This window comes from Zalophus californianus, chromosome 14 (genome assembly GCF_009762305.2).
Source record: "Zalophus californianus isolate mZalCal1 chromosome 14, mZalCal1.pri.v2, whole genome shotgun sequence".
NCBI lineage: Eukaryota > Metazoa > Chordata > Mammalia > Carnivora > Otariidae > Zalophus > Zalophus californianus.
Window position 1 is genome coordinate 75295795 of NC_045608.1, and position 22650 is coordinate 75318444.

The 22650-nt window shown below is 34.1% G+C and overlaps 1 protein-coding gene across 2 annotated transcripts in view; it reads right to left on the reverse strand.

Annotated features, from left to right (window-relative positions):
- Positions 1-2978: 2978 nt before the first annotated feature.
- TXNL1 (thioredoxin like 1) overlaps positions 2979-22650 on the reverse strand; it is a 32436-nt gene continuing 12764 nt past the window's right edge. Inside the window, exons 4-9 of one of the 2 annotated variants that reach the window (XM_027577321.1) lie at positions 16113-16235; positions 14056-14125; positions 12249-12421; positions 9659-9763; positions 4821-4863; positions 2979-3213 (exon numbers count right to left, since the gene is read on the reverse strand). In XM_027577321.1, the coding sequence (XP_027433122.1) occupies positions 4825-4863; positions 9659-9763; positions 12249-12421; positions 14056-14125; positions 16113-16235 (510 nt within the window). In that variant the 3' untranslated portion in view covers positions 2979-3213; positions 4821-4824. The remainder of the gene's footprint in view (positions 3214-4820; positions 4864-9658; positions 9764-12248; positions 12422-14055; positions 14126-16112; positions 16236-22650) is intronic. The other variant, XM_027577322.1, reaches the window with a different exon arrangement.

The following is a 22650-nucleotide window of genomic DNA, read 5'->3' on the forward strand; positions in this document are numbered from 1 at the left end:
TGTCCAAGTATAAATCAACAAATCATGTATTTACAACTAATTCTGCCCTGTTCGACTTACCAGAATTAAGTCCTGGATAAACTCCCTCTTCCCATAGAGAAGCATAGCAAGTGTAGAGGAAGGAGACAGACTCCAGCAGGTTTAGGGTTACATACAGTAAGATTTTAATATTGTTCTAGGCTGTCTACAATTTTTGTAGTATATCCAAATTCTAAAGTCATTTTATGGACAAATTTATTTACACATTCTCCCAATTAGTAATTCTGCATGGGCCACAAGGTCTAAAAGTAATCTTAATAACCTGTAAAATGTCCACTCTGCCCTCTTATAGTGCTGGGCATGTAAAAAATGAAGTATTGATCTAAAAATAAAACAAAGTGAAAATGTTTAAAATGACATCACTATTCTTAAGCAATATAGGCTTCACTGGGTGGTAAAAGATTCAGCATTTTAAAACTCCTTTGCCTAACAAACATGCTATATGTTATAGAACATACATGTGTTTGGAAAACTTCAAAAAATGCAGAATAAACCTCTATTAATGGTGTTAAGCTAAGTGAATGCAGTATTCCTTCAAGGTTTCCCTTCAGTGATCAGTGAATGGATTTATTCAAAGTTACTTTTCTTTCAAAAAAAAATTATCTAAGGTTAGAAAAGACCAATTCCATATATATCCTACACACAAAACCAATCTACCAATTTGAAGTATGAGTATTAATACAAGCAACATGGAAGTCCTAAAGTTTTGTTCTCTAATGTTTACAAAGGAGAGGGCTTAAATTGCCTAATTCAGTTCCAATGCTTTCTTTTTATTTCAGAATTGAAGATTTACTTTAGAATTAAGGGGAACACGGGAAGATCTGAACTATTTTATGTAAAAAGCCCCCCAGTCCTCCATATCCAGTGGTTTTTTTTTTTCATTTTTTTCAGGTGAATTAATAGCAGCCATAAATAAAATAGTGAGGCCAAATGTGCAATACCCACACCAACCTGCGAACGCTGCAAAAAAACAGAGTGTCCATCTCCAAGTGGCAGACAGGTTTCAACTCACATGGCAACTCCAATGGATGACGTAGCTACTTCCAATATGAGATTGGGGGTAAATTGGCCAAAAGAGATCATAAAGGTCTGCCAGGGGCACAAGAGCATGTGCTACTCTTGACCTCATCTGCAAGACTCTGTACTCAAAATACTTTTGTTTCTACTATGGGTTATTTCATTATTGTTTCAAATCAGATAAAGCATCCTGCTATGAAATATAACAAAACATGCAAATCAAGGGAAAAGTTTTGTGGAGTGTTTTTTTTTCTGCTATGTCTGACAAAACAAATATTAATATTAATATCAGGGATGGTTTTGGTTAAAATAACAAGGGTTACATTTTTCAGATGCTTATTTTTTAATCTGAAAAATTCAGCGTGTATATATATATATATATATATATACACACACGTGTATGTATATACACACACACACACACACACACATATACTGTTTTAGGAGAAAACAGCATTTCAGCTTGGTGATTTAAGTAATATCAACTACGTATGTTTATTTGTAAAATTTCCCATAGTGAAACATGTTATAGTTACCTATAAACATTCATTTTTCACTATTTACAATTTGAGTAATCATGGAATGTTTGTATAATGCAACCAGTTGAGTTATAGAAAAGTCACATAAACAATATAAATCTGATGCCCAATCCTTTACACATATGAAATTACTTTCAATGGGTTTTCAAACTGTCAAGTATAAATAGGATGAGGTCAGCAATACTTAAGATGAGGCACTTTGACAATTACCCAAAAAGGTTAAGTGTACAAAAGTGTAAAACAAAACTCTCGGTATTAATCGTACCCCTAATTTCAGACGTAATTAATCTGAGATGGTCTATATTAAGGAATGTTACGAACTTTTATTTCTTGCCCTTCCCCCTCCAGTTGACCCAAGGCAAGTTAACTATGACATACATAAGGATATAGACATCATCACAGACCAGTTAGTGTGCTTACATAGAGAAGAACTAAACACCATGTAAAAACACTGGGTATTTTAGAAAATGACTATTTTAACACAAAAACTTACGCATAATTTTTTCCATAAATGTGTATAAATACATTAGTCTCCCAAAGGCAAAAATGCTATCTCAACCATATTCCTAGACAAAAATGCCCTCAAAGGTATTAACTAAATCAAAATTAATAGTCTATGTAGTTTTCAAACACTGAATTTTTAATATTCAGAGAAATTAAAATTAAATTTTAATTTTAAAAATAAGAGAAATTAAAAAATTAAATTTACTAATACTTTCTAGATTAGTTTTTTTAAGATTAAAAATAGTAGTAAGGAACAGATGTTCTGTTTTGCTAGCCTTTTGTGAAACACCTTTCAAACATATTATTTGGCCAATTCATTTTTAACCTTAAATCATGTTCTCTGTGTATTAATACTGCATCTTTTGGTAGCTAAGATAATAAATACTTGATTAAAAATATTAAGTCCTGTTGCTACATGAATTCACAGTAGTGTCTTTTGCCCCATGGTCAGTTTCAACAGTAAAGAAAAAGGCTGACTCAAATTTTTAAAGGTCATCCAGAAGGGATTAAAATCTGTGGTCCCATTAACAGTTTTAAGTGAAAACAGTTAAATCTCATTAAACTTGTTTATTTCTGGTAGGTTATAATCTGAGTAATTTCTATAGCCCAGATACCCAAATGTTTAATAAACATGAGTTATAACATTTTAACATACTTAACTGTTCCAAGTCCATTTATCAAAATCACTTGCTCTGTGTATGTACATGAGCATAGCACATGCACTCCTTAATTCCCTAAAACAGTCTTGCTCCCCTAAAGAGAAAAACTGGCTTTCAATCAATATGCTACCAGACACATAAGTCTCTTCACTCTTCAAAAATCAGAAGTGGGCCAATTTTCAGATAAATGAAAAGAGGAAATACTTTAGAATGACAAAAATTAAGCTTGGCAAAAGTAGTGACTTTTATTTACAATTGCATGTATCAAGATTACAACAAAAACACTAGTGATACCATCCGAACAAAAGCAATGATTTATTGGTAATGGCAATGAATGGAATATTGACAGTCTCTGATGAGAATCAAGCAATTATCCAGGAGCTGTAGATCTGATTGCAATATGGTCTTCCAGTGTCTTTTGTACCTTAGTGGCTTTCTCCTTTTTTGCCAACTACCTAGAAAACAAAAATAACTTTACATGTACATCTTACTGATTTAGAAATATGTGTTATTTTTAAAATAATATTAACTAATTGGTAATCATCTTTAAAACCTGGTATTAATTTTTATCCTGTGTTTTGTTCTGTTTTTTTTGGCATGCAGTGTACTTTCACTGTTGAAGCAAACTGTGACCTTCCCTTTCCTCCCAGCCTCAAGGAATTAAAAATAAAACACATGCAGGCTATTTTTGGTTTCCCACACTGTTTAAAGGAAAAGTAATGCAATTTTTCAAACAAGGTTGACAGTTTAGAGAAGTTAATAAAAGGATGATGCTATATGAGTGAAATACATTTGGCAAACTATTTTTAGGCAATTAGAAATCAAATGTCGATCACAAAACACTCTAGAATTAAGAGTATGCTAAACTTATGTCTAAATGCCCAAGATGACAGGTTTCTAGATTTTTCTCTCAATATGTAGATATGCAATGAAAAGAGATTAAAAATGACTAATTTTGCCTAGTTTCTATTTTTAAAAAACCCTGGTTGCTACAAAGGTACTATAAAAAACAAAGAATAAATCTTGTTTCTGTCGATGATTAGAAAAATTCTCCATCGGAAGGCTTTAAAAAATGTCCTAGTTGCTATAAATGTGGCAGCATAAAAATGTTAAGAATAAACTTGGTTTCTACTAACAGTGCTAGAAAACAAATCCTCTGCGGAAAGGTTCTACAATTATGTTTCAAGTAAATAATTTCCTTAAAACCTGAAGTTTATCATTAGATAATATATTCTCATAGCAGAAATGCCTCTAAAGAAATCTACCTGCAAGCTATTGAAGATATATTTGTATACAAAACAATTTCTATGGTGGAAGGCTCAGTCAGTTGAGTATCTGCCTTCGGCTCAGGTCATGATCCCAGCGTCCTGGGATCGAGCCCCGCATCGGGCTCCCTGCTCAGTGGGGAGCCTGCTCCTTTGTCCCTCTCCCTCTGCCTGCTGCTGTGTGCACACGTGCACTCCTTCTCTCTGTCAAATAAATAAAATCTTAAAAAAAGATTTCTATGTACATTTAATTGTAATGTAATTTTCATATTTTAACTGATTCTGTTCCAAATGGTAGCCTTAAGCAAAACTCATAAAGGTCTTCAGTACATGTCTGGTCTAAAATAGAACGTGGCCGGGTCAATGCCATTCATGAGAGAAGATTTAAAATGCCTTCCACTTGATTCCCAATCATATGTCAGACATGCCATTTTCCCGACCTTGAGGAAAACCAGTTTTATTGCTTTAAAAGATCTCCTCTCTGATCTACGAAAACCATATGTTAGAAAGCCCAAAAAGCCAGAAAGATACTAAAGAGATAGTCTCATAAAAGTATGTGGATAAGAGTAAAAAATTCAGGGTTTAAGAGCCAGGTGGGAGGTGTTTCTTAAGAAAGAAGGGAAGGTGCCAATATTTGTATCACAAATAAATTTAAGCAGATAAACACCAACAGCATTATTGATCATTATTATCATTTGGGAACACACAAAACACAGCTATTAGATTAAGCAAAAGAAAAACAATATTAAAAATTAAAATTTTAGCAGATGTGATACAGAAGACACAAATCTGCATACTGTTTCACAGGTTGATAACTCTCAACTTGCCAATATGTATTCTCTGTAAAAAAGAAGAAATTCAGCATTCCAATATGGATTTTCTCATCCCAAACATAAAGAAAGTATTTTATTCATTTTTAAGTGTTTCTATTACACCTCAAACAATAGTCTAGGTACATCAAAATTAGGTGTCAAAAATATTTATTCAGTAAAGAGTCCACTGATCTTCTATGTTAAGAGTTTAAACCAGCCTAACATTCAGTCCGTCTTTCAACGCCTTGAGCTCTCTTGGGTAGACAAAGCAGAGGATGTGCCCATAATTAATCAACAAAAAGACTTTGGGGCTGCAGTTCCATTGAGAAAAGAAAATCCATGTCTCTCAACTACAGACTAATCAATATATTATACTAGTTCTAGTATAAAAAAAGTTGATGAAACTGTTCATATTTGATTTCTAAAATGATTCTATAGTTCCCAAAAAATCAAATTTAAACTTTAGATTGTATTAAAACATCCAAGAACTAGTTAAGTCTGAAAGCATTTACAACATTTTATTGCATTGATTTCTCAAAATGTAGTACAAAAATGAAAGATGAGAAAGTAAAAAAAATAAGTCAGGGGAGCAACACGGTATGATAATGAAATTAAAGCACCTAGTTGCAAGCCCAAAATAAAAAGCAAACCAAAACAAAAGGCCAACTGAGACACATGGCTAGAATAAGATCTGAAGAAAGAGATGGTTGAGGAAATCTAGGTTACAAGGCTGATCCAGATGATAGAAGCTGGAGACATCCTGCACCAACAATGGCGAGAACACGGGAAGGGTGAGAGCAGACAGGTGCTAGATGAGCAGAGAAGCAAGGAGGGGAGTACAGTGAGATAAGGTCAATCTTTATATTACTTCATTTTAAAAACTCTTCTGTTTTTAGTTCATTTGAGTTGCATTAAAAAAGCTGAAAAATAAAGACAGAAATGTTACAAAAATAGCTGATACGGTGAATGGCCAGTTTAGAAAAGTCTATTTTTATTACAGTGACAGAAAATCTGCTCTGCTTTTCACATGCACCTCATTCCCTAAGAAGCAGAAGCCCCTTCAATTTTGCTCATTTTTGTACACTTATATGTTATTACTTTTGTATTAAAATAAAGCAATCCATGTATAGACCATATTTTAGCAAATAAAATATCTAACTTCTAATTAAGATGGCAAGCTTTTCATGCTGCAACACAAAGAATTCATTTACAACAACAAATAGCCTAAGTGTATATTATAATCTGTGCACAATGCCTATAATAGCCAAAAACAGACAAGTGGGAGGTGTGTTCTAGTCTACCAAATCTTAAAAGTATAACCTTTAAAGTTGTAATAGCATGCAAGGAGGTCTAAGATTTCTATCCACATCCAAGATTCATTAGCATTACCTTAGCTTCTGTCATCTTAGTGACATAAGAAGATCAATGACACTTGGAAAACTAAAATTATCTAGAAACAACTCACACAATATAAAAATGTGAACTGAAAATGCAAAACAATTCTACTTTATCATTCTTTAAACCATTTTTTATAGCTTTCTTCATTACACAAAGAGCTATCAAAGCGTTCCTCTTTGTGCTGATATAATACATGCCAAATCTACTTTAAAATTTTAAATTCTAATGACTATGTGTAATTCCTTTGAAATTCAGACTGACTAAACAAAGTCCTGCACCTTCCCATTTTCATGCCCAACTTCCTACTTTCCATTCTACCTGGAGTACCCCTGCTATCTTTTCCTCCACTGCTATCCATTTCTACTCCCAAAGTTTAGTTCAAGACCCTCCCTCCTCCACAAAACATTCTTGTCCTCTCCCAGCCATTCTTGGGAAGGAGGTATCACTGAGCTAGGAAAGTATGAGAATACTCTCTAGAGGAAGAGACTTGAACTAAGCTTTGATTAATTTTGATCAACTTTCCAAATGTTTATATGTTATCCTTTAAGATAAACTTGCTATACGGAGGGATTATGATTACACCTAGCATAGTACTACTTGTGTAGCATTCCACGTATTTATTATTTCTTTTTCTAGAAACCAAACTCATTTATAATTTTCAATAAGCGACTATCTGTACAAAATCTAAACTGGCCAATTTCAGTTAAACAATAAAAAATTTTTTATTGCAATTTTCCTACACCGACGTTGTTAACTTAGCAGAATGCAAAAAGCACTGAAATATTAGCTTGCTTTTGAGGAACAATTCAATGAATGACACAAGTCTCATTCAGAAACCATTAAAAGGAAATGCAATGTAATATTAACATACATAAGAAAATCATTCAGCCAATTAAAATTTATAAAACATTAAAAGCAAGGGACTAACACCAAGAAAGGAGTCCATGATGGTATTAAATTATTCTCAAAGCAGTTCTCAGTGTGGTCGAGGCTGGGGGGTCCCTGAGACCCTTTCAGGGAGCATTCAAAACTATTTTCATAACAATGCTAAATCATTATTCGCCTTGGTAATCTCACTGTCTCACAGGTGTACAATGGAGTTTTCCAGAGGCTACATGACCTGTGATAGCAAACCTGACTAAATGTAGAAGCAGGCATGAGAATAAGAAGGTTCTATTAAGCTAGACAGTAAAACAATTTGTAAGGCGTAAAAAAATGATCTTGTTAAATTGGTTCTTATTTTGGAAAATATGTATTTTAATTTAAAAATATTATTTGTGTTAACATATAATGAATTTATTATTTATAAATAATTTTTTCATTTTTTGGTTTCAATTTCTTAAAGGATAAATATTAGATTAAATATAGCCTACATTAACAAAAGCTCTTTTTGGTCCTCAATAATACTTAATAGTGTAAAAGGGTCCCGAGACCAAAAACTTTGAGAACTATTGCTCTACAATAATGTTAAGATAAAAAAAGTATTTAGTTAAATGAATACATAGCCAATTACAAAACATACACAAATACTCCCAAGCAAGAAAAGTCTAACATCTTTGCTATGCTAAAGACAGGCCAGAAAAACTAGTTTGGTAAGTTAAGAGAGAGAGGAGCTAGGCCAGAAGGCATAGGAGAGGGAGGGTATTAAAACCAAAGAGGAGGAGACAAATTCTTAGACGATTATTAACACACATTAGAAAAACTGACTGAATGGCAGGCTGGTAAGAAGATGGTCAAGATGGAACAGTGGTTACTTTAAGAGAAAAATGGAAATCAAACAGCATGAGCAGAGGTGAGAAGCAAGGCACTTGAGCTGAATTAATGGTATATGGCTTATAGATCTTATGAAGGAATTAAGCTAAAAACAAACTATGCAAGGCAGTTAAAGCCAAATCCAATGACAATTAATTCAAACAAGCAATATAACAAAGCAGGCAGCCAAAATCTTTGGTGCTCATACATTTTCCCAGTACAGCATATCTCATATCAAAAAAATGTAGATGGTTTAATCTTGGCTACTTCTGACCTTCTGATCTGTCATTATACATATGGCAAACATTTGACATGACAGATCTAAGTACAGAATTGTCCTACAGTTCCCAAAAGTTAATCATGAGACAGGAAGATACAGTAGTTGAAAAATGACCAGTTAAAATATCTATGGTCAAGATTATCCATTTTGTAAAAACCAACATACAATTTTATAAGCTTATCCACTGCAATTTTACAAATTTTTCTGTAACTGTATTAAAATGAGATCTGTAGATACCACCAAAAAGAATAAGAGTTTTCAGGATGCTCCATGGTTTCACCTGCCCACCAAACAGGGGTCTGAATTGTTCAGCCGGGTGCCTCTTCCTCCAGGGCACTGGCAGCCCTGGCAAAACTTTCTCCCATATAATCACCTCTTTCTAATCACCTCCAGTTCTAGACTATCAAAGGCAGCCATAGAAATATGGCCACACCTACCTTTCCCGTGCTGCTGTACATTTAATCTGTGTACAGCAACTGGGTTCTGTACTGAGAAAGCTCCTGGTAGCACTTCCATGAGCTGTGGTTGTAATACTTTATGAGTCTCCCTAAGGAACTGGGACCAAGCAGCAGTTGTTCCATGAATGGACAAAATGTTCTCATTCCTAAGGGTCTGGTGTATCTTATAAATCCTCTGCAAACCTTACAACTGTGTCCACAAAACAAAACAAAAACGTACATATACATACATATGTAATCTCCCTGTTCACTGGTAATTTCTTTGCTTGTGCAAGTGGTCTTTCAGCACACAGACATGGTTTAAAGGCATCTGAGTGTAGTAAAACTGAGCCCACTCTTTTTGATTAAAATTATTCAAGTGATTTTAAATGTTTTCATTGGAAACAATAATCAAAATCTTAATATCAGCACAATTCTTAAAAATTCACTAATAATAATGATTTTAACTTACTCCTATTTTGACATTATTCCTAACTACTTTCTATAACCAATTATTTAGTTAATTTAAATTACTTCCCTTTTATTTACCTTTTACTTCATTATATGTAAGGACTTTTTTTAATTGAAGTATGGCTGACATACAATGTTATATTAGTTTTAGGTGTACAACATAGTGATTCAACAATTCTGTACATTTTATGCTATGCTCACTTATTTGAATACCATTTGGATATCATTATTAATGGATACCATTATCCACTGGATACCATTTATTTATAGATATCATTATTTGGATACCATTAATAGACACTATATCAGGATTTATTTTTATTAGAAATTATCTTTTAGTTGGCTATCTAAAAATGTGATTAGGAGAATCCACTGTCCTAGTTTAACCTAAAATTTCATGACATGGTATGATTTTGATCTTTATGAAATTACTTTTTTAATATTATATTTTTACTTCCCCTAAATACCATTTAAAACAAACTTACTCGTTTGAAGTCATTCATATTTGTTGCCTGGACTGGAGTACCAATAAAAGTAAAATACGAAATTCTTGTTGTTTCTTCTTCACCTTGATTGGACTGAACAAATATCTACACCCCCCCCAACCAAAAAGAAAAAAAAGAATTTTTACATTAATAATTGCATCCTTTTTTCATAAACATGCTTAAGTTTAACTGATTTTGTTAGATTATTAATAAAAATACCTTCCATTCTTTGTAAGGATTAATCCAAACTACATTTAGACTAGTGCTCCCACAGGACTATTAATTCCACTGTTTGCCCTGCTATCCTCACCCTTTCCAGGATGTCATGGCAAGACAGCCGCATACGAAAGTTCCAGATAATTCAGTGTGAGGGTGTTGGAGGGGTCACAACTAAATTCTTTACAGAGAATGTTGAAAGAGTATGAAATTATTACAGTGGGCAAACCACTGCTGAAATTTTATTAAAATTGGTTTTTGACTGAGGAAAGGCTCTGCAGTTTTTTCTTTCTGATACTCATTCATTCATTCAATTTCCTAAAACATTAAAAGAAAAAACAATATTGGGAATCAGCTCCTCAAACTATACTATACTATAGCCTGCATTTTTTTAAGCTAGACTCTTTATACTTTCTATGTAAAAACTAACCCCTCAGTTAGTAGACAGCAGCTTTCCTCACAGATTCTTTTCCAATATATTGGACTTTTATATGCTTTTTTAAAAAAAACGAAACACAATACTCTAGATGCTGTCTACTTAGGAATACTGCCTCTCTTGATTTAGACAACATACTTCTTTCGTTCTCTGATGGCATTAATCGGTTTTTGTTGTATTTATAGGCAAGCACAGATTCATCCCAAACTGAGCTTATCAATTAAATCTTCCAAGTCTGGGGATGCCTGGGTGCCTCTGTCGGTTAAGCATCTGCCTTCGGCTCAGGTCATAATCCCAGGTCCTAAGTCCCACATTGGGCTCCTTGCTCAGCAGGGAGCCTGCTTCTCCCTCAGCCTGCTGCTCCCCGTTTGTGCTCTTTCTCTCCCCCTCCCCCTCTCTGACAAATAAATAACATCTTTAGAAAAAGAAAAAAAAAACTTCCAAGTCTGTAATAGGTAGACTATTAAACCAGCTCTCCATTCATTTGTAATACTCTTTGATAATTACCACAACAGTTTACATTTATGGCTTTTAAAATGCATCTACTTACTCTGACTAGACTTTCTGATCAAAACTGTCATTATGATTTCAATTTTATCACCAAAAACTGATAGGCATGCTTTCTGTGACTTAAGTCACTGACTAAAAGTTTGATTGCAATAAGACACAGAACATACACAGACTTGAGCCTATCACAAGATAACTGGGTATAGTGAATCTCAATGACACAGGAGATTACATCAAGATGTTTGGGTTGAAAGGGCTTTTTCCAATAAATACCTTGCTTCCATCACTAAATAAAGCAACTGGCATTAATTGAGGATATGGTACAAATATAAGTCAGGAAAATATATGATAACTAGTATTCTAGTTTAATATAACCATTTTTGTCCATTTTATCTGGGTAGAATATTTCAAATACTGAAATCTCAATTATAATCCTTCATCTTATTACTAAGTATATCCTATGAAACTCCAGTAAAAACCTCCTAAAATGAGTACATTGTAACATTCTCTAATCTATAAGAACCAGAATCATTTCATTAAAACAAGGAAATCACGGGGCGCCTGGGTGGCTCAGTCAGTTGAGTGGCTGCCTTTGGCTCAGGTCAGGGATCCAGCCCTGAATGGAGCTCGCCGCTCAGTGGGGAGCCTGCTTAGCCCTCTCCCTCTGCCACTCCCCCTGCTTGTCTCTTGCCCATGCTCACTTGCTTTCTCTCTCTCAAAATAAATAAAATCTTTAATAAATAAATAAATAACAAGAAAATCATTAGTCTAGCATGACTTGTTCTCAGTGACTCTGTGCTCGTTCCCACTTTTTCCCTAGGTATTCCACTATTCTATTCTAACCCTCCGACTCCCTCCTCTGAAGGACTGGGTTGGGAGGGGTGGATGGGAGGAGGGGGTGGTTTGGAAAGCATATGCTGGGTTTCATTATTAAAATTCACAAAAGCAATTAATAACTGCTAAGAAGCAGCCAACTTCTTAATGTAAATTAAGATAATATAAAAGTATCTTTTAAAGAAGTCATTTTTACTGAGATCATGACCACAACACTATTAAAAACCATACATTCTAGAAAAGTAAATTCGATTTTACAATTGTAACACCACTCACCACCAGGTATAAAGGATAATGTACAAATATCTTCAGTTTAACTATAAATATTCTAGAATAAACTTTTAACAGAAGCTGCCAAGTATGTATAAAATAAGTAAACTGACAAATTCAAATTTTAAAAAAATCAACCTGTCCTTTCTCTTTAGTGCACATAAATTAAAAAGAAGAAAATTTAATTAGTTCATTACACATTTTTACTCATTCTAAATGAAGTGGACAAAACCTACTTTAAGGGATGATTCAGAATCACCTAGGGTACTGAAGCATGCATGCACTGTCACCTACAAACTCATTAAATATAGTTGAAATACTACTTACAGTTACACTGTTAACATTCTGAAACTTAACATAACGAAGTGGGACAATTCCATCTTCTTTAATATCATCCTCTGTTAGTTCCAGAGCTTGAGTTGGTTCACTTCTTTCTGCTTCTTCAAAATCCATAGATCGGGGCAGATTGATAAAAATTTTTACATATTTAGGACCCTGACCTATAAAATGGTAGAATGAAATTAAATGTTAAACCCAACTTGCAATACTTTCCTCCCTTCACCATTACATTCATGCTATACAACCAGTCACACATCCAAACACTTACTCATCTCTACAGCAACTGCTTTTACAAATACTCTGTATTTTCAGAAGACACAATTTTATTAATGAGCAATATTAATACATAATATTGCATATACCTACCTAAATCTTCAGGAACTTTAAGAAATTCTGAGTATTTTCATGCATATACCTACCTAAATCTTTAGGAACTTTAAGAAATTCTGAGTATTTTCATAGCCATTCTTTTTTTTATACACATTTTTTAATGCCTGCTAGCAGTATAATAAGTCCTAAGAATACTAGATTGAAACACATATGTACGTATGCAAACACATATACATACACAGGCTTCTTGCCCTCAACTGTAAGTCACACTCTGGTAAATGTAATACTACTAGTGAGGAGATACAGGGAGGACGGCAATCCAGTCTGACAGTGGACGCACGTTCACATCTGAGCTGGGTCTTGCAGTTGCCAACAACTGGTACACTTGTTATTTAGGAGAAAAGCATTACCAGTGACAACATTTAGCTAACAGGAAATTAATTATACAAACTGCTGGGGTGCCTGGGTGGCTCAGTTGGTTAAGCCTTCGGCTCAGGGTCCTGGCTCACTCACTACCTCATAACTAACTAACTAACTAACTAAATAACTAAGTAAATAAATAAAATAAAATTTTTTTAAAAAATTATACAGCTGCCAAATTTCATCTTAGGGATTATAAAATGTGCTAAGTGGTTAGATCACATTTACAGAATGCCTTAGTCCCTTTAACTTCAGGGTACAATTCCAAAACCCATTTTAGTGGCTAATTAAGGAATCTTAAGATATTCATATTGCTTACTCATCTCTACAGCAACTGCTTTTACAAATACTTGGTATTTTCAGAAGATACAATTTTATTAATGAACATTAATACATAAAAATTTAAAACAACAAAGGAAGGCTATCTGATAAATAGGGTGCTTGCTGTTTCTCCCAATTATAAGGAAAGTAAGAAAAATCCTAGTCCCCACTACCTGCCAACACACAACCAAAAAAAAAAAAAAAAAAAAAATTCAATAGGGACAGGAAAAAAAGGAGGGAGATGAATAAGGAAAATTATTTATTTAATAGAAAGAGAAATACCAAGTCTGTACAATCCTATTTACAGCATCATAATATATATATAAAGAAGATGAAACTACTAATAGTGCACAAATAGGAAGATTTAGAACCTTATTTTCATCTACAATAGGAAGAGTATGAAATAAATCTCTTCCAGTTCTGATCCTGCAAAATGGCTACTTCAAACCTGGACTTTTAGAGTAACAGTTGGAAGAAAGAGTTTGTTTTTAGATTAAGAGATTAAACTTTTAGAAATAAGATAAAATTTTCCTTTTCCTTTCCTTTTAGTTCCTAATAATATCACATTATTTGCACATTCATTTATCTCCTTGCTTTGTTCCAGAAACAATTTCACTCCTTCCAAAACAAGAAATACCCACCTCTATTATTTAATAAAAAGTTTTACATATGTGCTAACAGATCCACAGAGCAGAAAGTTAAAGAAAAGCTGTCCATTACTCACCATTATCTGGCCCTTGAAATTTCATTGAATAAAGCTTAACAGGTTGATTAAATGCCACAGTAATAAGCAGCTGTGAAGAAAATAAAAGTTTCATTTTAAAAGGGCTCTTGAACACCTTGAATACACACAATAGCTATGTAGACTTAAAATTATTAATTCAAAGGCAGAAAATATTTAATTCAATTCATAAAACCAATGTAATATAAAAAATCAGTAAGTTGAAAGTAACTTGATTAGACGGACATCTGAGAAATACAATAATCTATTATTCATATAAGGGAATGACAACAAAATTTAATGGAATAAATTAAATTAAAAATAGGCATAAAGGGGGGCACCTGGCTGGCTTATTCAGTACAGCATGCGATACTTTTTTATATAGAGGCTGTGAGTTCGAACCCATCATTGGGCACAGAGCCTACTAAAAAATGGTGGGGGAGGAGATGCATATGAACCTAATGTCTTGTGACCTGTAAACTGACAAGCAATTTGTCTTCCAAAACACCAAACACAATCCAAATTAAAATTCAAACTATATATTTTAATATATAAGCTTAACATTTTATAGAATGGTTTGTCAAGCATCTACCCACATCATTTGACAATTTGGAAACAATGCACAGATTATGTGAAGAAACTAGCCCTCAACTGCACTCTATTTGGTCCAAAACTCAAGAGAATAAGACTTTTAATAGCTCTATAGTAACCTCCAAACCTCCATCCTAAACTTACTGGACTTAACTGAATTTAGAAGGCCACATAAGGGAACTGGAATACGAAATACTGTCCGATGCTTCTCTCTCAGAAACCGTAAGTCATTTGCTCAAGATTCTTTCCAGCTGAAATTGTGCCTGATGTACTTATCTATGCTTCTACCCTGGAAGGAAGATTTTCCTGGCAGGAAGATTTCAGGGACGCTGTGGTCAGTTCTGCTGATATTCATCATCACATTATATTCAGGGCACCATTTACAATGAACACAACTATGAACAATATTCTTAAAGCTGTTCAGTAAAGTAGCTATGGTTGGAGCAAAGATGAAATTTGGATTCATGATTTCAGGATCACTGTGGTCTGTTTGCCTAAGAAAATACCCAGACTATTTCCTTTGGTTATATAATTACTTTTTATACTTGACCTGTAATAATGTGTCAAAAAATAATAAGCATGACATGTTTATAGAAACTTGAACCACAGGTAAAGAGAATGGAAAGCTAGAAACAGATCAAGTCAGCAAGAATATGATACCCTCTTCCTGAAGTCTGTGAAGAATCATTTAACTCCTTTAAGAAAAAGCATGATCAGATTTATGCTTTCTTTTTTTTTTAAGATTTTATTTATTTGAGAGAGAGAGAGCAAGCGCACACAAGTGGGGGAAAGGGTAGAGGGGGCCTGATGTGGGGCTGGATCCCAGGGGGCCCGGGATCATGACCTGGGCTGAAGGGAGATGCTTAACTGAGTGAGACACCCAGAGGCCCCCAGACCTATGTTTTAGAAGAATAACTTTTGTGAACATGTGGAAGATGAACTAGAATGGGGACAAAGCAGAGACAGTGGATTAGAAAGTATATTAAGGAAAGCAGGAGTCAAGATAAAGATAATGATGGCTTGATCAAGGTAGTACGACATTACCTCCTCTGTGACAACAACACAGATTAGTACAGGGAAGTACAATACAGGTTTACATCTGGGAGTGAGGAACACGCATGTAAGAGTGCTCATCTGGTTAGTCTCTATTTCTCAGGTAAAAACTCAGTTGAGTAAAAAATATGGAAGACAGGTCAAGAATGAATATAAGGACTTAAGAGTGGTGAAGGCTCAACTCAGTAGTGGAGCCAATCCAAAATTCTGAGATTCTGTGTAATGCACCTGGCAGTTTGCACTGAACAGAGAAAGGAGGTAGGTCTGCACCATCAAAGAAACTAAAACTTACAAAAAGGAAAGGAAGTGGTCACCTGGGAAGGAGAAACATAAAACGAGATGGAAACATGATAAAGAACCCAGAGCGCACATAAATATTGATGATCCCTAGAAGCTTTAACTTAAGTAACAATTACCTGTTCATCACAATCAGATTCCAAGAAGGTCGTATCTTTTCTCAAACAGTTGTCAAATCCATGCTCATCACTTTCATTAAGACATTCACAACCAGCTTTGTTAATAAAAGGCATTAAATCCATCTGAAAAAAATTACATCAAGACTTTAGGCAAAGCATTTGGACTTGGCATAACAATTTAACAAACGTAAGTATGTGATTCTCTCTAGGCAATTTTAAAGAAAACTTCTCTTAAAACAGTTACTAAAACTTCTACAATAATCCTTTCATTTGAATTTCTGAGATCTACCACAATTAGAGCCAAGTCTAGGCTTAGCCCACTTGATAAAAAACGAAGTCTTTAACACAAAGATTATAAATGTTGACTTGTACTTTTTTATTACCAGTGTTTTGCAGGGCAAAATATGCAAATTAAAATATCCGTAAGATCCAAAGACAGCCTACCTCCCTCTTCTAGCAGTCATGTACTCTTCAAACCTATTTCCATAAAGAGTTTACATTTAAGATGAATAACAAATAAGGATTAAAACATTTGCTATTATGGAAAATTTCAAGCACACATAAATAATACAATGAACCCCAGGTCCCTCACTTCCCAGTTACAATAATCAACTCACGGCCACTCTCGTTTCATCTTTACCCTGTAAGCAGTTCCTACCCCTCCTGTTTTCAAATAAATCTTAGGCATTTCTTCATTTCATTCATGAACATTTCAGTGTGTTCATGAACATTTCTAAGAGATAAGGAATCTTAAAAAAAAAAAAAAAAATCTCTGGGATGCCTGGGTGGCTCAGTGGGTTAAACATCTGTTTTCAGCTCAGGTCATGATCCCAGGGTCCTGGGACCGAGCCCCACATAGGGCTCCTTGCTCAGTGGGGAGCCTGCTTTTCCCTCTGTCTTTGCCTGCCGCTCCCCCTGCTTGTGCTCTCTCTCTCCCCCCCTGACAAATAAATAAAATCTTAAAAAAAAAAACAAATCCTCAATATTATTATCACAACTAAAACAATGAGTAATACTTTATTATTAGCAAATACCCATGTTCAAGTTTCTTCAGCTGTCTCATAAATGTGGAACGGTTAGAATAAGAATCCAAACAATGTACACTATAATTGGTTAATGTTTCTCAAATCTCCTTTAATCTATGGTCACCCACAGACTTCTAATATTCTAGATTTTGCTGATTGCTTCCCTGTGGTTGTCATTTAACATTTTCCTGTCTCCCATGTATGTGTTAATAGTCCAACACAATGCCAGAGTTGTGACAATGGTCATCCCTATGTTGTTTCTGACTTTAGTGATGAGAGTACCTCTGGTGTTCCCCCATTAAGATTTTATTGACTGCTTTAGGAATAAATGGGTATTGATTCTATTAAATGCCTTTTCTGCATATTAGGAGATCATAACCTTTCTCCTCTAGATCGCTGGATTTTGTTTACTAATATTTTATGAGCTTTACAAGTGTTCCTAATTGGAACTGGTCAGTAGCTTTTTTTTTTTTTTTGGTGCAAACTTTGCCAGATTCTGGGTTCAATGTCATATTTACTTCAAAAAAAATTGTATATGGTGGGGGCCTGAGTGGCTCAGTCGTTAAGTGTCTGCCTTCAGCTCAGGTCATGATCCCAGGGTCCTGGGATCGAGCCCCGCATTGGGCTCCCTGCTCAGCAGGAAGCCTGCTTCTCCCTCTCCTACTCCCGCTGCTTCTGTTCCCTCTCTCGCTGTGTCTCTGTCAAATAAATAAATAAAATCTTAAAAAAAAAAAAATTGTATATGGTGTTAAGCATTTGGAGTAACACCAGACTACCTGATCTTTAAAGATTTGGTAGAATTTCCCTATGAAGTCATCTTAACCCTTATGGTAGAGGTCTCTAACTATTTTCTCTATTTCCTCTATGGTGACTGGTCTATTCTGGAGTTCTGCTTATAATGGAGTTGATTCTGATAAACTCTTTCTCTAGAAAAGTATCCATTTCATCCAGAACAAGGACTACTTTTAAGTTTACCAAGTACTATAGACTATCAGTTGTATATTCACCTATCACAAAGAGTATTATATATATTTATAGAGTATATTAATACATGTGTATATCATTCTGAAAGAGTGTATATCATTCTAAAGAAAACTTTAATGTCAAATAATTACATGTCAAATCATTATCATCAGTATGATGATAATCCATTAGAAGAATAGCCCCTTAATTATTCATGGAGTGGCCTAAATGCTTTCAAAGCCAAAATGTTATTTTGAATTATATTAAATGTTACATTGCACTAGATATTAATCAGAGTAACACACTGTAGCCCATTTAAAAACAGCAGGGGGGTGTTGGGGGGTAAAGAGTTGTAGTGGCACTACAAAGCTAAGTTCTACTATTACAGAATTACTCTAAACTTCAAGAACATTTGCCTTGAAAGGGTAGTTTTGACAAAATCTTTTAAACACTTACGTCTTCCATCCTACCAAGATGCCTCTTCAATATTATATCAAGGATTAAGACCCAAGCATGAAGATGAAGACAACATTGCAGTCATACTTGTAATATCTTAATGATGAAAAATAAACTAAATAGATGACTTAATATTAAAGTTGTTTTAATATTTATTTATTGTGGGGCACACAAAACAAGTATCACAAACAGTTTCATAAAGTGCTTTGTTATACAACACTGAGGACAAATTGGCATTATATAAATTGGCATTAATACCTAACTACAAACTGACATATTCTAGAAATATGCAATTGGAAATAAGTATCACTACCTAAGTAATCAACTTGCCAATAATGACAAAAGAATAATGAGAAAACAATCAGACAAATCCAGATTGTGGGACAGTCTATAAGACAGATGGTCTCAACCTGCGCTGTACAATAAGATAGCCACTAGCCACATGTGGCAATTTAAAATTAAATTAATTAAAAGTAGATAAAATTTAAAATTCAGTTCCTCAGGTGCACTAGTCATGTAACAAATGCCTAATAGCCACATGTACCTAGTGACTACTATATTAGACTGGTGCCAGTTTAAGCTTCCAAAAAAAGGCAGTAATGAATTAAAAAAACAACAACAACAAAAACCCCAGAAGTTTCCAGAACACCAAAGAGAAACGACTTAAATGTAATGCATGATCCTTGACTTGATCCTAGATGGGGGAAAATTAGCTATAAAGAGTATTCTGGAGGGGTGCCTGGGTGGCTCAGTCGGTTAAGCTCAGGGATTGAGTCCCACATCAGGCTCCCTGCTCAGCCAGGAGTCTGCTTCTCCCTCTCCCTCTGCCCTTCCCTCGGCTTGTGCTCTCTCTCTCTCAAATAAACAAAATCTTAAAAAAAAAAAAGAGTATTCTGACGATAATTAAGAAAATGTGAACGTAGTCTTTAAGTATTAGAGATGCTGTACCATCGTTAAATTTCTTAGGCATGATAATGATATCGTGGTTATGTAAATGAATGTTCTTGCTCCTAGAAGCTACAGGCTAATAAAATATTTAGAAATGAACCATCATGATGTCTACAGTTTACTTTTAAATGATTCTGTAGAAGGTAAAAGTGGATAAATATATATCAAGAAAGCAAAAATAGCAAAATATTCACAACTGATGAACACAGGTGAATGGTATATGTGTTTACTATACTACTACTCTTGTCAACTGTGTTTTGTTTAATAAATTTCACATTTCTTTTTTAGAGGGGGAAAATCTAAAACAAGACACACAGCAAGTTAGAAAAACTTTTCCAGGCTTCTAGTTTGGGTTAACGGAAGATCTTACTACACAAATTAGGGTCACTTAAGGTTTCATTTCATTTTGATGAATGATGACAAAATTTGTAGACCAAAATCTACAGTTCAGGGGTCAGAATACTAAAATATACATATAGGCCTCAAGATTTAGAACGTATGCAAATCCAACTTCAATTCCAGAGTGCCCAGAACTCAAACTTCTGGGGGAGAGGAGGACTTGATATTGATGGCCCTCTCATTGCCACTTAAGGCCGTACTAGGTACTCTTAGCAAATATGGGAGAGAAAAAAGAGAATGTTTTAAACTTTCCCAATGTTTCAATTAACACTTTAAAAACTAAAAGTCATTATATTCACAAAAACAATGTCTTACTTCTGAATAAGAACTATTATGATTCTTATTGAGTATCAAATCTACATTTATTGCAATATTTCAAACTCTAAAAGAGATATGTGTCTCTCTCTTACTCTGGCTTCAATCAAATCAGGAGTTCCAAAACTAGGATGTACAGAATCAGTAACTGTATACCTCTTAGTGTTAAAACATCACTGAAAGTCTTTAAAACCAAAATTTTGTTTTAAAATTGTCAATACAATGCAGCCATCAAAAGGAACCATTCACAAAGACGTGGATGGAACTGGAGGGTGTTATGCTGAGTGAAATAAGTCAATCAGAGAAAGACATGTATCATATGACCTCACTGCTATGAGGAATTCTTAATCTCAGGAAACAAAATGAGGGTTGCTGGAGTGGTGGGGGGTGGGAGGGAGGGGGTGGCTGGGTGATAGACACTGGGGAGGGTATGTGCTATGGTGAGCGCTGTGAATTGTGCAAGACTGTTGAATCACAGATCTGTACTTCTGAAACAAATAATGCAATATATGTTAAGAAAAAAAAGAAGATAGCAGGAGGGGAAGAATGAAGGGCAGTAAGTCGGAGGGGGAGACGAACCATGAGAGATGATGGACTCTGAAAAACAAACTGAGGGTTCTAGAGGGGAAGCGGGTGGGTTAGCCTGGTGTTGGGTATTAAAGAGGGCACATTCTGCGTAGAGCACTGGGTGTTATGCACAAACAATGAATCATGGAACACTACATCAAAAACTAATGATGTAATGTATGGTGATTAACATAACAATAAAAATAAAATAAATAAATAAAATTGTCAATACATTTCTGCAATGCTAATACTTAAATCTACTTAAGATACAGGCTTTAATTCATTCACTTACTCCCGTTAAGTTTCTATTTGTGTTGTGAGAATGATGACATTCTTAAAAACACATTACCAATTCTCAAAATATTTAAGAACCTTGCAGACATATAGTTCAAAACTTAATGTCTTGATTGACACCTGATGGAAAAAATGAAAATGTTTTTAATAGCCTTTCACACTGTATTCATAACATTTGCATGAAAACTAAATTATTTTTATTTCCTAAAACTTCCATTTTTTCCTGCTTATTTCCTACCTGAGGACAAAACACTGATATTCACACTTAGCTGATGTGTAAAGAAGTATTCCTCTAGCTAAGCAGCAGGACTGTCGCGCTCATAAGAACTTTTCATGCAAAAACCCTTAGTTAATAAAGGAAAAAATACAAAGATGTAAACACAACAGTTTACAAGTCAAATAATTTCCAAAATTTTCCAAAAGGTGTCACAATCCTGACTTACACAACATGTTCATACTTTCTAACTGGATATTACAATTTCAAATTATCACATAACAGTTCTGTTTTAAATAGATACTAATTGTGCCTCCCTAAATTAATTAATGCTAGTACCACTTGTTAAAGACACTTTTTGAAGACACAACACTCAACTCCCCACACACAAAAAGAATCTCTTGTATTCATCTGACTAGAGAGTCTCCTTATTCAGCATGAATTTAAGGGACTTTACAGAAAGAACATGTAGCCCATGACATCAATCTGCTTTACTGTAGTTGATATATATTCTTTCATATACCAGCTTTAACTTAAGATAACAATTATTTTTTAAAATGTTCATTTTTGATCTGCAATTACCATTAACTTTATAACAAAAAAAAATAGGAAAGATATATACAAATATATGTTTTGGTATGCAGGATTAACCAATTTGCATAAATGAGTCAGTTACCATGAAGTACTACTTCTGAATTTTGGTCCTTTCTGAACAGCTCTTAAATGATAAAGATACTGAATTATAATTATTTGTATTATGTAATTCTCAAACACTTTTAAGTTCCTAAGTCCTCAAGTTATTATTTGAATAATAACTTACTCTTAAAACTCAGAAAAACCTATCCAATAGCAAAGTCACATATGACCCTAAAACAAAATTAGATTTTTTTTTTTAGCAGAAAAAAAGAGGTGCCAGAAAATAGGGAATACATTAAAAAAGAGAGAGAAAACTATAGGAAGTGGCAGGAAAGGGAGTCCAGCATATAAAGATCACACATTAAAATTTCCATGTCATTTTACACAATTGTCAAAACCTGAAAAATTTTTCCAATATACATTTCTTCACATTTTTTGGGGAAAAAGTATATATGTATAATTTTAAAATTACATATAAAGAAAATATTCATTATATGTAATAAAGTGAAAATTAAATGTATATATAAAAATATATATACATTAAAAATGATTAAATGTTTAAAACTGGCTATTAAGACAATTCAGAAAGCGGGTTTAAAAAAAACAAGTGGCAAAAAGAATTATTTAGGAAAAATTGTTTTTGATGAAGGCTTAAGATTATTATACATACAACAGAAGCAGAAACCCAATAATCAGCTAATGAAATTACTTTTAAAGATCT